We start from the raw sequence: 13,672 nt of genomic DNA on the forward strand, positions 1-13,672 counted from the left end.
AATTCTGGAATAGGGCATTAGATTGGATGGAATGGAAGGAATCCTTGTGTCACGAAGATCAAGGCTATAAGACACCCAACATAACCCTATGGGTGAACCAAGATATCAGGTGCTATGCCAATCCTGTGGGAAAAGGTGACGTATCTCGTATCATTGTCCCAAAGAACCTCCAGGTCAAGCTCCTTAGGCTAGCCAGGAACAATGGAGTCAGGTTGGAGCAAAAGTCCTGAACAACATCTGGGCCAAGTTAAACAGCTGGCGAAAAGAGAAGGGGGAAGAAAGGTTGGAGGTATGTGACAGGGTCAGAGGCATGACCCTGTCAAGTTGTGCGCTTTGAGGCCTGTGGGCGAGTAGCGCTTTATGAAAACCATAAATAAACAAATAAATAAATAAATAAATAAAGGGGGCACCTGTATCTAAAAAAACATAACAGGTGTGTTTGTAGAGCATGTGTTCAACCCCAGGGGGCATCTTGGCGCTATTGCCAGATAACAGGTGTTTATTTTTACCAAACTTAATGGTACTCATGTTATGAACCTCAGAAGGATGAAGGGCTAAGTGGACCTGCTGGGATTTGAACCTGTGACCATGAGGTCAAACACAGGCCCCTGTAGTGGATGCATTGGTCCACTGAGCCACAGATCTGCCCCTCCATTCTGGGCCAAAAGGCTCACCAGGACAAAAGCCAGAGTCAGTCCTGCCCCAAATGCAGGGATTTGGAGTTGGGGAGGGGGCTCCAGTCCCTGAAAACCCCCAAGTTGCAACAAATGTCATGCATGGTACCACTCTTTATTTCTCAATGCCCCCCAGTATGTTTTCTGACCACTGTTCTCTCTTCTCCATTTCAGAACTTCAAGTCCCACGGTGCATCTGGGAGTGACTGAGATGATCCCGACTGAAGTCCGGGGAATGGAATCAAGAACAGCCAGGAAACGAACTTGGCGATTCCCAGCCAAAACAGAAATGAGACCCTCAGCACCCAACCTGAAAACTTCAGACGGACCCCAGGTGAATGGGGGGCCTGCAGAAAATGAACTGGGAGTGGGGAACCATTCCAGGTGGACAGGTGAGGCATAGAAACTGTCCCCAAACCGAATTGCCAACAAAACTCAAATCTGGGGAAAGCCACAAGGTGAACAAGCACCCTTAAACCCTGGTTGCAACCACACGAGAGCCTCACAACGTGAACAAGCAGCCTTAACCCCTGGCTGCAACCACACAAGAGACTCACAAGGAGAATAAGCAACCTTAACCCCTGGTTGCAACCACACCAGAGACACACAAGGAGAATAAGCAGCCTCAACCCCTGGCTGCAACCACACCAGAGACTCACAAGGAGAATAAGCAGCCTTAACCCCTGGCTGCAACCACACAAGAGACTCACAAGGAGAATAAGCAGCCTTAACCCCTGGCTGCAACCACACCAGAGACACACAAGGAGAATAAGCAGCCTTAACCCCTGGCTGCAACCACACAAGAGCCTCACAAGGAGAATAAGCAGCCTTAACCCCTGGCTGCAACCACACCAGAGACACACAAGGAGAACAAGCAGCATTAACCACTGGCTTCAACCACACCAGAGACTCACAAGGAGAACACGCAGCCTTACCCCTGGCTGCAACCACACGAGAGACTCTCAAGGAGAAAAAGCAGCCTTAACCCCTGGCTGCAACCACACCACAGACTCAGAAGGAGAACAAGCAGCATTAACCACTGGCTGCAACCACACCAGAGCCTCACAAGGAGAACACACCAGAGACTCAGGGGTGAGGTCAGGAGGTGGGGTGAAGGAGAACTAAGAAACCTCGCTGAGAGTGGATGGAGGAGCAAAGTGCTGAAGAGTTGGTGGCAGAATTGGAACAGAGTGCAGACTTGGTATTGGTGAGAGGGAGTAGTACATGTTTACGTTGCTGTGTAGTGAGAATTATTCAGCCTCTCTGTAACACGGTGGAGTGTAGAGTAGTGAGAGAGAAGTGTATTAGTGTGGAGTGGAGTGAAGTGGGAGGAGAGTGCAGTGGAGTGGATTTGTAGTAGAGTGGGAGGAGTAGAAGGTAGTGGGGAGGAGAGTATAGTAGAGAGTAGAGGGTGGAGAGTGGGGTAGTGTATTGGGAGGAGAGAGAAGCAGTGGGTAGTCGAGAGAGAGTAATGGTGAGTAGTGGAGAGCGAGTAGTAGATCGTAAAATCAGAGGGTGGAGATAGGTAATAGTAAGAGAGAGGAACATTGGAGAGACAAAAGGATGAGTATGAGGGCAAGAGAGGAGAACATTTGGTTGGATTATAAGGAAAGAGAGTAGGGAGAAGGGAAGGGAGAGGGAGAAAAGTTCAGAGAGAGGCGTTTAAAGGCATTAGAAGAAAGAAGAACAATTGAGGCCGGAGTGTTTGAAAGGGACTTTAATCCAGTTAAAAAAAAAAAACATTGTGATTCTTTGTGGGACCTTGGTTAGGATTCAACTAGATTGTTCCTAGAGGGCGTGAGAGAGAGAAAACCATCAGAACTAGCCAGCCAGTGGAATAGACAGTAAGGGGTAGCAATATCCATTGGCCATCCAGGGGTTTAAGGACAGCTGAGCTCGGGTCACCCATGGAAGACTATGAACAGAGGGGTGGCCCTTCGCGAGCCCCCTCAAAAATTCTTCAATAAAAAAACAATGAATCTTCTCTGTGAGTTGGGGTGTTCTTGAGACAATCTGTGACTGCTCACAAGTAATGTATGTACACATATGCTTACAAATTAACTCAAGTATATATACTAACCATAATTAAAGTATGTTATTGTTATATTAGTTCCGGAAGTAAAATATATACTGTTAAAGTATGCCATGCATGCATTAGATCTACATGTAAATATAGCTTTGACAAAGTATGAAATGTAACATGTATTACATATTAAGGGCGTCCTCTCAAACAGAGTGTGCAATGCTTACATTAAACATGAAATAAAACAGATATAAGTGTGCAAAACAAACATAAGTGTGCAATTCATAAATTACACGCAATGATTAGCATAAGGATACTTCGAAGTAAAGTATGGGATGCATACTGTAGACATACTGTAGACTTATAAGTAAAGTCATGCGCTTACAAGTACATTATGGCATGCATATATGAGATGAACTAAATAGTGAAAGGACTGATGGGTGATGTAGTTCATGCTTTAGTGGAATTAAGATAAAATACTATCGCTGGACAACGCTGTTTGCCTTTGGAATTCCACTGTATTATGTTGTTTTGGTGCCGGGCGAATTCAATGCAGCCTTTTATGCTGCTCTCGAAGCAAGGAGGTGGGTTTGCAGAGGCGTGGCTGGAATCAGAGATCAAGGTTATGCACCAACATAGTATCCCAGCACTGGATCGACGTGCAGGCCACGCGCCCTCATTCTTAAACAAGGATCCCAGCACTGGAACCACCTGCAGGGCGGGTGCCCTCCTTCTTAAATTAGGATCCCAGCGCTGGATCCACCTGCAGGCCAGGTGCCGTCATTCTTAAACAAGGATCCCAGCGCTGGATCCACCTGCTGGCAGGGTGCCCTCATTTTTAAACAAGGATCCCAGCACTGGATCCACATACAGGCCGGGTGCCCTCATTCTTAAAACAGGATCCCAGCACTGGATCCACATGCAGGCCGGATGCCCTCATTCTTAAACAAGGATCCCAGCACTGGATCCACATGCAGGCCGGGTGCCCTCATTCTTAAACAAGGATCCCAGCGCTGGATCCACATACAGGCCGGGTGCCCTCATTCTTAAACAAGGATCCCAGCGCTGGATCCACCTGCTGGCAGGGTGCCCTCATTTTTAAACAATGATCCCAGCACTGGATCCACATACAGGCCGGGTGCCCTCATTCTTAAACAAGGATCCCAGCACTGGATCCACATACAGGCCGGGTGCCCTCATTCTTAAACAAGGATCCCAGCACTGGATCCACCTGCTGGCGGGGTGCCCTCATTTTTAAACAAGGATCCGAGCACTGGATCCACATACAGGCCGGGTGCCTTCATTCTTAAACAAGGATCCCAGCACTGGATCCACATGCAGGCCGGGTGCCCTCATTCTTAAAACAGGATCCCAGCCCTGGATCCACCTGCTGGCGGGGTGCCCTCATTCTTAAATTAGGATCCCAGTGCTGGATCCACCTGCAGGCAGGGTACCCTCATTCTTAAAACAGGATCCCAGCACTGGATCCACCTGCTGGCGGGGTGCCCTCATTCTTAAATTAGGATCCCAGCGCTGGATCCACCTGCAGGCCAGGTGCCCTCATTCTTAAACAAGGATCCCAGCACTGGATCCACCTGCAGGCCGGGTGCCCTTATTCTTAAATTAGGATCCCAGCACTAGATCCACCTGCTGGCGGGGTGCCCTCATTCTTAAATAAGGATGCCAGCACTGGATCCACCTGCAGGCCGGGTGCCCGCATTCTTAAATAAGGATCCCAGCACTAGATCCACCTGCTGGCGGGGTGCCCTCATTCTTAAATAAGGATGCCAGCGCTGGATCCACCTGCAGGCCGGGTGCCCCCATTCTTAAATAAGGATCCCATCACTAGACCCACCTGCCGGCACGGTGCCCGCATTCTTAAATAAGGATCCCATCACTAGACCCACCTGCCGGCGGGGTGCATTCATTCTTAAATAAGGAAGGATCCCATCACTAGACCCACCTTCCGGCAGGGTACCCTCATTCTTAAATAAGGATCCCATCACTAGATCCACCTGCCGGCGGGGTGCCCTCATTCTTAAATAAGGATCCCATCACTAGACCCACCTGCCGGCGGGGTGCCCTCATTCTTAAATAAGGATCCCATCACTAGACCCACCAGCCGGGAGGATGCCCTCATTCTTAAATAAGGATCCCATCACTAGACCCACCCGCCGGCGGGGTGCCCTCATTCTTAAATAAGGATCCCATCACTAGACCCACCCGCCGGCGGGGTGCCCTCATTCTTAAATAAGGATCCCATCACTAGACCCACCTGCAGGCGGGGTGCCCTCATTCTTAAATAAGGATCCCATCACTAGACCCACCTGCAGGCACGGTGCCCTCATTCTTAAATAAGGATCCCATCACTAGACCCACCTGCCGGCACGGTGCCCTCATTCTTAAATAAGGATCCCATCACTAGACCCACCTGCCGGCGGGGTGCCCTCATTCTTAAATAAGGATCCCATCACTAGACCCACCTGCCGGCGGGGTGCCCTCATTCTTCAATAAGGATCCCATCACTAGACCCACCTGCCGGCGGGGTGCCCTCATTCTTAAATAAGGATCCCATCACTAGACCCACCTGCCGGCGGGGTGCCCTCATTCTTAAATAAGGATCCCATCACTAGACCCACCTGCCGGCGGGGTGCCCTCATTCTTAAATAAGGATCCCATCACTAGACCCACATGCCGGCGGGGTGCCCTCATTCTTAAATAAGGATCCCATCACTAGACCCACCTGCCGGCGGGATGCCCTCATTCTTAAATAAGGATCCCAGCACTGGAACCACCTGCAGGGCGGGTGCCCTCCTTCTTAAATTAGGATCCCAGCGCTGGATCCACCTGCAGGCCAGGTGCCCTCATTCTTAAACAAGGATCCCAGCACTGGATCCACATACAGGCTGGGTGCCCTCATTCTTAAACAAGGATCCCAGCGCTGGATCCACCTGCTGGTGGGGTGCCCTCATTTTTAAACAAGGATCCCAGCACTGGATCCACATACAGGCCGGGTGCCCTCATTCTTAAACAAGGATCCCAGCACTGGATCCACATGCAGTCCGGGTGCCCTCATTCTTAAAACAGGATCCCAGCACTGGATCCACCTGCTGGCGGGGTGCCCTCATTCTTAAATTAGGATCCCAGCGCTGGATCCACCTGCAGGCAGGGTACCCTCATTCTTAAAACAGGATCCCAGCACTGGATCCACCTGCTGGCGGGGTGCCCTCATTCTTAAATTAGGATCCCAGCGCTGGATCCACCTGCAGGCCAGGTGCCCTCATTCTTAAATTAGGATCCCAGCGCTGGATCCACCTGCAGGCCAGGTGCCCTCATTCTTAAACAAGGATCCCAGCACTGGATCCACCTGCAGGCCGGGTGCCCTTATTCTTAAATTAGGATCCCAGCACTAGATCCAGCTGCTGGCGGGGTGCCCTCATTCATAAATAAGGATGCCAGCACTGGATCCACCTGCAGGCCGGGTGCCCGCATTCTTAAATAAGGATCCCAGCACTAGATCCACCTGCTGGCGGGGTGCCCTCATTCTTAAATAAGGATGCCAGCGCTGGATCCACCTGCAGGCCGGGTGCCCGCATTCTTAAATAAGGATCCCATCACTAGACCCACCTGCCGGCGGGGTGCCCTCATTCTTAATTAAGGAAGGATCCCATCACTAGACCCACCTTCCGGCAGGGTACCCTCATTCTTAAATAAGGATCCCATCACTAGACCCACCTGCCGGCGGGGTGCCCTCATTCTTAAATAAGGATCCCATCACTAGACCCACCTGCCGGCGGGATGCCCTCATTCTTAAATAAGGATCCCATCACTAGACCCACCCGCCGGCGGGGTGCCCTCATTCTTAAATAAGGATCCCATCACTAGACCCACCGGCCGGCGGGGTGCCCTCATTCTTAAATAAGGATCCCATCACTAGACCCACACGCCGGCGGGGTGCCCTCATTCTTAAATAAGGATCCCATCACTAGACCCAGCCGCCGGCGGGGTGCCCTCATTCTTAAATAAGGATCCCATCACTAGACCCACCTGCCGGCGGGGTGCCCTCATTCTTAAATAAGGATCCCATCACTAGACCCACCTGCCGGCGGGGTGCCCTCATTCTTAAATAAGGATCCCATCACTAGACCCAGCCGCCGGCGGGGTGCCCTCATTCTTAAATAAGGATCCCTTCACTAGACCCACCTGCCGGCGGGGTGCCCTCATTCTTAAATAAGGATCCCCTCACTAGACCCACCTGCCGGCGGGGTGCCCTCATTCTTAAATAAGGATCCCATCACTAGACCCACCCGCCGGCGGGGTGCCCTCATTCTTAAATAAGGATCCCATCACTAGACCCACCCGCCGGCGGGGTGCCCTCATTCTTAAATAAGGATCCCATGACTAGACCCACCCGCCGGCGGGGTGCCCTCATTCTTAAATAAGGATCCCATGACTAGACCCACCCGCCGGCGGGGTGCCCTCATTCTTAAATAAGGATCCCATCACTAGACCCACCCGCCGGCGGGGTGCCCTCATTCTTAAATAAGGATCCCATCACTAGACCCACCCGCCGGCGGGGTGCCCTCATTCTTAAATAAGGATCCCATCACTAGACCCACCCGCCGGCGGGGTGCCCTCATTCTTAAATAAGGATCCCATGACTAGACCCACCCGCCGGCGGGGTGCCCTCATTCTTAAATAAGGATCCCATGACTAGACCCACCCGCCGGCGGGGTGCCCTCATTCTTAAATAAGGATCCCATCATTCTTAAATAAGGATCCCATCACTAGACCCACCTGCAAGCAGGGTGCCCTCATTTTTTATCCTTATGGGATTTGGGGTTTAAAAGTCCAATGATTTTGCGTGCAGTCGGGCAAGGGAAGACACTCGACTACGCACAATGAACCCACCAAGTCTGTGGTCTGTCCATTGTTTGTGTTGTTCTCTGGCCACAAAACATCCGGGGCCACAAAAAGGGGAAAAAGATAGACTTTCTCAAGCAGGAATATCAGGTGCAAAAATTCTACAAGCATATTATTCTTGAATGCATTATTTGTGTGTATATTTAATAGCACACACCTTTTTATATTGTGCTTTGTGAGGGTTGTGCCATATTCTAGGTTAGGTCATGTAAACAAAATGCTATTTAGTATATGCAACATTTGTGTACTTATTGTTTTCATATCTGTTAAAAATATAAATGGACAGAAATAGTTTAATATATGGTTTTAGAAGCAACTCAGAGAACTTAGCACATGTCCCACCCACATGGTTACCTTGGCATTGACAGGCAGCGTGTGTTCTTCTGGCAGCTGGCCTGTGTCGACAGAGCTCTGGCTAACATTAAATGCCATGTCTTCACTGTCTGGAGACAGGTCTTCCTGGCTGGTGGAGGTGAGGACTGTGAAGGCTTCTTCAGTGATGTTCTCCTGGACCCCCTCTTCCATAGATGCGCCCGTGGTCATCTTTCCTGTGTCGCCCCCCTCTGTGGTGAGGATCTCCCCTCCAGTGGGACTGCTGCTTTCTGGGCGTACCTTCTTCCTCTTCTTCTGGTCTTTTCTTGGATCTTTTACGTCCTCATGAAAGAAAAGGAAAAACCAAGTAAACATAAAGACCATTTGTCAAGCAAGCACCGGATCTAGTGCTGGGCTGTGCACCAGTGGATCACTGTCACTTTCTGAACAATTGATGCCTGAGGCATGTAATGGTGTCTCTAACAATAATGGTGGCTCCTGCTGCAACATCAGACATCAGCCGGAGGCACAAATGCTCAGGAGTGGCTCCTGCTGCCCGTACACCTGCACTCCTTAATTCGTGGAGGTCTGAACTGGCTTGCACACACTGTGGTCTGTGCCTCTCGGTAGAGAAGCAATTGGACCCATCCTGCTCAAGCATCTGGCTGACTTCCAAGAGAGTGTGAACCTGCCTTGGAGTGCGTGCACAGTTGGAACGCGCGCATTGCTGGAACGCGCGCATTGATGGTTATAGCAGGGCAGAGTCGTTGCTGGGGGGGCTGGAAGACTATAGCCCCAGATCCTTTGGTTATAGCCCCGGAGAAAAGCTCAGGGGCTACAACCAAAAGCTTAGCTAGCCCAGAGTCCCAGCAGTCCCGACATTAGCGTAGCCCCAGATCTTTTTACAAACCTAGCAACACCCCTGTAGCGCGGTGAGTGGGACGTATTGTAAACAGGGAGTGGCGGGTGCAAGACAGACCAGCGATATGTCTGTGTGACATGTCCCCACCCTTGCTGAAGTACATCATTTCCAACGAGCCATCCATAGGACCACCGGGCAGAAATGGCAGGGTGGGTGGAAAAACAAGACCCTCTTGGGCCGAGTCCTATTACTGTTTGTACTCCCAAACAGGATTAATGGCTGCCCACCTCCGGGACCTTCTGTACTGATGCCCCTTGCCCCATGCATCTGTCTAGAAATGGCGCAGAGAGAAAGGATATATTTATTTGTGAGATGGGGGCTGTGCACAAGTGCATGCATAGGAGTGTAGGGAAAGGAGTGTAGCATGAAGTGCCAGGGTCGAGGGGGCGGGGGGTGTTTCTTCATAGCAATATAACATCGGGTTATTCATAGCGAAATGTACCGATGGATGGAGAGATTGGCATGGGTTGTCCTACTGCCTGCGGGAGAGCTATTGGCTAGCGGATAGAGATGCACACCATCAACATTAGAGTCAGGAGGATAACTAGACACTCCTCCAGGAGCCCATCAGAAGGGCTTGAAGGAAATGTCAGCTTTTAAGGACCAGTCAGGACCACCATCAGACATTGGCAGCAAGCATGCAGGACCAATCACTACAGCATCCCAGGACCTATCGGGACCATGGATAAACCTGGCAACCTCTGAGAAGGTGCAGAGTGGGTGGAGCCGCAGACCCACCATGAGATGACAGGTGGGGCCTCAGACTTAGAGGTGAGTGCAGTGCACATGAGGCCTACACACTCACACCTGTCAGTTTCAGTGTCTAGACAGGGATGCATGCTATGCACTCTCTTCACTTCTCCCCTGACAGCCAAATGCCACGGTGCATGTCAGCTTGCATTTAAGTAGTCATGCCAGCCACCATGCTCATGCATGATGGCCAGCCTTACCATGGATCCTTTTCAAACCCGCCTGCTTTTTTGAGGCATAAAATCAGGAGTAAATCCATAGGAATGTAAGTATCTCCACCCACCCAAAAGTAAGACATGCACAGAGATGGTGCCGGCTGTCCTCCACGAAGCAGGAAAACACACAGAGAGGATTGTACGCCTAGAAAATCCAACCAACAAAACAGGTGAAGGGTTTCTCTCCACTGGATCGTTTCCAGCCTTGTTATTTTGCACCAGACTTAAAATGAGGATCACCTGGGACATAACAACCCCGTACATAGTACAGTGTGTGGGGTGAGTCTGAGGCCAGATTACAGAAACCACAATGTGATGGGGAGGCAGCACCATATGAGTAAGACCCTACTAGGCAGCACAACTTACATTTTTTTAAAACATATTTACATTACATTTGACAAAATCACAATCTAAGGGAGAGGAAGATAAAGTGATTTGCCTAAAGCCAGACACACACACACACACACACACACCCCCCCCCTTTCACAGAGTGGTGTCAATCGGCGAAGGGAGATGTTATGATGCGAGTTGGTCCTGTTCAGTCTCACTGGCCATGAATGAATGCTGATAGAATGTTGGTGTATATGGATGATTGACAGCTCAAGGGAATGTTGAGTGAGTGTGATGTATGTAACCGGGGATGTATAAATGTACCTATGTACAATAAAGCAACCGGGACTTAACGTAAATACCCTCAATGTCCACACACAGACCAGCTGTGGAGCCGTAGTAGTAAGTCCAGGTTGCTTTTTTGTACATCAGTACATTTATACATCTCCAGTTACTTGCAGGTATTTACAGGCTACATGGGTAGGTAGATATAGAGATATATAAGTCACAAGAGACAACCACCGGCCATCCTCTCATTACCAGCTCAGGCCCCCAACTCACATTCATAGAACACTCATACATCACACTCACGCAACAGTCCCCTGAGCTGTCCATCATCCATACGCCAGCAGGCGGTACCAGTCCTAGCAGCAAAACCATGGAACTCTATGCCCCCAGCGCTAAGAGACGAACACTCCTTCCTTGCCTTCTGCTTCAAAGTCAAAACATGGCTCCTTGCCACAATCCCTCCCAACTAAATTAACACTTACGAAACAACAGTCTGTATATATTCCCCAATATTGCCTAAACTCAGTCCTTCGAGTTGTAAATTCCTGTTTAAATCTTGTACATTTTGTACTATTTTCTTCTACTAGCTCTACTGTATAATTCTGTAAACTATTTTATTATTTTATTATGTCCGTGCGTGTAACAAGCCTTACTAAATTGCCCGTAAATTCCTGTAAATGACTGTAAATTCCTGTATTCTTGTAACTATACATGCATGTAACCTTCTCCTAACCTTCTCCACAAGTTTAAGTGCCTAGCTACCTCAGGGTTCAGTGCGCTATATAAGCATATAAAACAAACATACAAACAAACAACATTATATCAACATGCATTCATGGTCAGTGAGACCGACCAGGACCAACTCACATCATAATAGCAACTTGGGAGACAAAGTGACGTAAAAGAGCTTTACATGGGTACAGCCAAATACGTGTGCATGGGATGGCAGCAAAGAGCATAACGGGAAGTATTGTGGTACGTTACGCACTGGCGGGCAATAAGGAGAGGGCCTTGAGACGTGGAAATAAGGCAGCACCGAAGAAGATATGTGTCTGGTCATTGGCCTAACCCAAACTCTGACCAGGCCATAACTGTTCTAACTCAGCTATGTACCTTCTCCTCCTGGGAAACGTGTCCTTCCAGCACGAGACCACTGTCTACAGAGCGCTGTGTGATCATAAAAGGCCCTTCGTCTGCCGTCACAAAGATCTCTTGTTGGGCAGGTTGGCTTGTCGGTGTTATGAGGTCTTCGGAGGCTCTTGTGGTCTCTTCATGGATCAGTGATAGGCTGATGTCGAGCAGGTCCACCACCTCTTCTTCGGCTGGGATCTCTTTAGCTTTGGGCTCACTGCTGATCTCCAGAAGGACCTTCTTTTTTTGATCTTTTTTGGTTTCTTTCAGATCCTTTATTTGAACATGAAAATTAAACATATCAGAGAAGGAAGAAAGCCAAAAAATTAAATGAAAAACAAGCTGTAAGCATCAATGTGTAAAGCAAGAAATCCTTCAAATCAAGTTTTAAGGAACCCTCCAGTAGGCCATGGATGACTTTTGACGTTTGCTCAATTATATTTCCATTTAGGCAGGGGATTTAGATGAATGAATGCAAACCGTAAATTGGAAAGGACCTTCCAAAAATAGGTGCGGGAGATCTAGCACCGCTTCAGATCAGTTTTCAGAGCACTCTAGCAGGGGACCACTCTGGTGGTGATAGTGCACGGTACAAATATCCTTTAACATTAACATTAATCACATTTGCCCATCAAGCTGGCCAAATAGTGACTGGCAATCGATTGACAACATTCTATGTGCCTATTGACCCAACTCACAGGGAACTTCTAAAATCTCTGATGGTACCTAACCCAATATATGAGCCTCCTTCAACAATGGAAGAGACCATTAAACGAGCTGTCAACAGAATCACTCATGGTGGGCCATTGAACGCGTAGGCCATGTCCACTGAAGAATATTAGTGGGTGATGAGAGTTGGCCGTAAGTTGTTGGTGTCATCCACCTTAAACCACAATATGGAACTATTGCACATAACACATTTGCAGCACAGCTGTACTTCTCAAGCTAACTCTCTCCACACCACACAATAAAGTCAAGCCGCAAGGAGCGACAGATGTGTTTGTGGCAACTGGGTGCATGTTCCAATTCTGATAACATTCTGCTGGGGACCTAACGCCTTTCCCTACACATTGACTGTAGAGCATGTACACTACTGTTTTTCTCTCTACTTCTGAAACAAACCAATAGTAAATATGTGCCAACTTTGGTGCTGGCTCATCAATGGAAAGCGGCTGAGGGCCTGGGGGTGGCTCTATGGTGGGCGAGGGTATGGAATGTACCGGCAATGGAAAATATATGTGCGCTAGCGTATGGGTCATACCAAAGGTTTTTACAGTGGGGGTTCCTGTTGCATGAATGGGTGAGGGACAGGTAACCCCATTACCATAGAGCTTCATTATTAATGACTTTTCCGATAGTATAGCGGTTAATGCCCTAGCATGTGCTGAAGACATTTTTCTTTGTACGATGATAACAGCCTATGCCTCAGTGTTTGTTGTTTGTTTCGGGTTGTAATTTTCCGCTGTCAAAGTACATCCAGTGAGTGTTATGATCTGACAGAGTTGACATTTAGTGAAACGGATGGGACATATCCAGGAGATGCTGTGTTTTGGAAGATGGAAAGTATCACTTGAGTTTGTAAGGATGTGACTTGTTACAAGAAATTATGTGTAGCTGTCCACTAGCATAAAATACATGTGGAAGGTGGTCTGGTTAGCTAGCGCCACATGCATTATGGAGCGCCATCCTGTGGTCGGAAACACACAGGAACTTTCCGGAAGGCAGTGGGAGAGCGACAGCGAGGTAACAATTATTCTACGGGAATGAGTCTGTTCAGGTATGAAGAGGTTTGCCAGATAGAGCCTGGAGGGACTTGGTCACTCAAGTCTCTGGAGATGAGGTCATTTTTGTTGAAGGTCTAGGAACAGAGCTCAAGTACTCCAAGTGCAGATGCACAAGAAGTCCAGTGTCGCTGGCCGGAGTCGATGGCGAGAAGACCATTGACAGGAAGTAGAGGACCATTGCTCATACAGAGAAGAGGAGCCAGTTTAAGGTTGGTCGTTGCACCTCTTAACACCTAAGAAATCTGCTATGTATCAGGGTTATATGTCTTGCATATGAACTAAGAAAATTGCATTTTCTACAGATCAGAACATTTTAAATT

At 48.9% G+C, this 13,672-nt stretch overlaps 1 protein-coding gene across 1 annotated transcript in view; it reads right to left on the reverse strand.

The window, feature by feature from the left end:
* The window catches only part of LOC138514720 (collagen alpha-1(VII) chain-like), a 1,453,166-nt gene that overhangs the window by 677,972 nt on the left and 761,522 nt on the right, over positions 1-13,672 (reverse strand). Inside the window, exons 66-67 of the mRNA XM_069630120.1 lie at positions 11,551-11,841; positions 7,975-8,274 (exon numbers count right to left, since the gene is read on the reverse strand). Of these exons, the coding sequence (XP_069486221.1) occupies positions 7,975-8,274; positions 11,551-11,841 (591 nt within the window). The remainder of the gene's footprint in view (positions 1-7,974; positions 8,275-11,550; positions 11,842-13,672) is intronic.

The sequence above is a fragment of the Ambystoma mexicanum genome, chromosome 12 (assembly GCF_040938575.1).
Source record: "Ambystoma mexicanum isolate Mex_15411 chromosome 12, UKY_AmexF1_1, whole genome shotgun sequence".
NCBI classification, from domain to species: Eukaryota; Metazoa; Chordata; class Amphibia; order Caudata; family Ambystomatidae; genus Ambystoma; species Ambystoma mexicanum.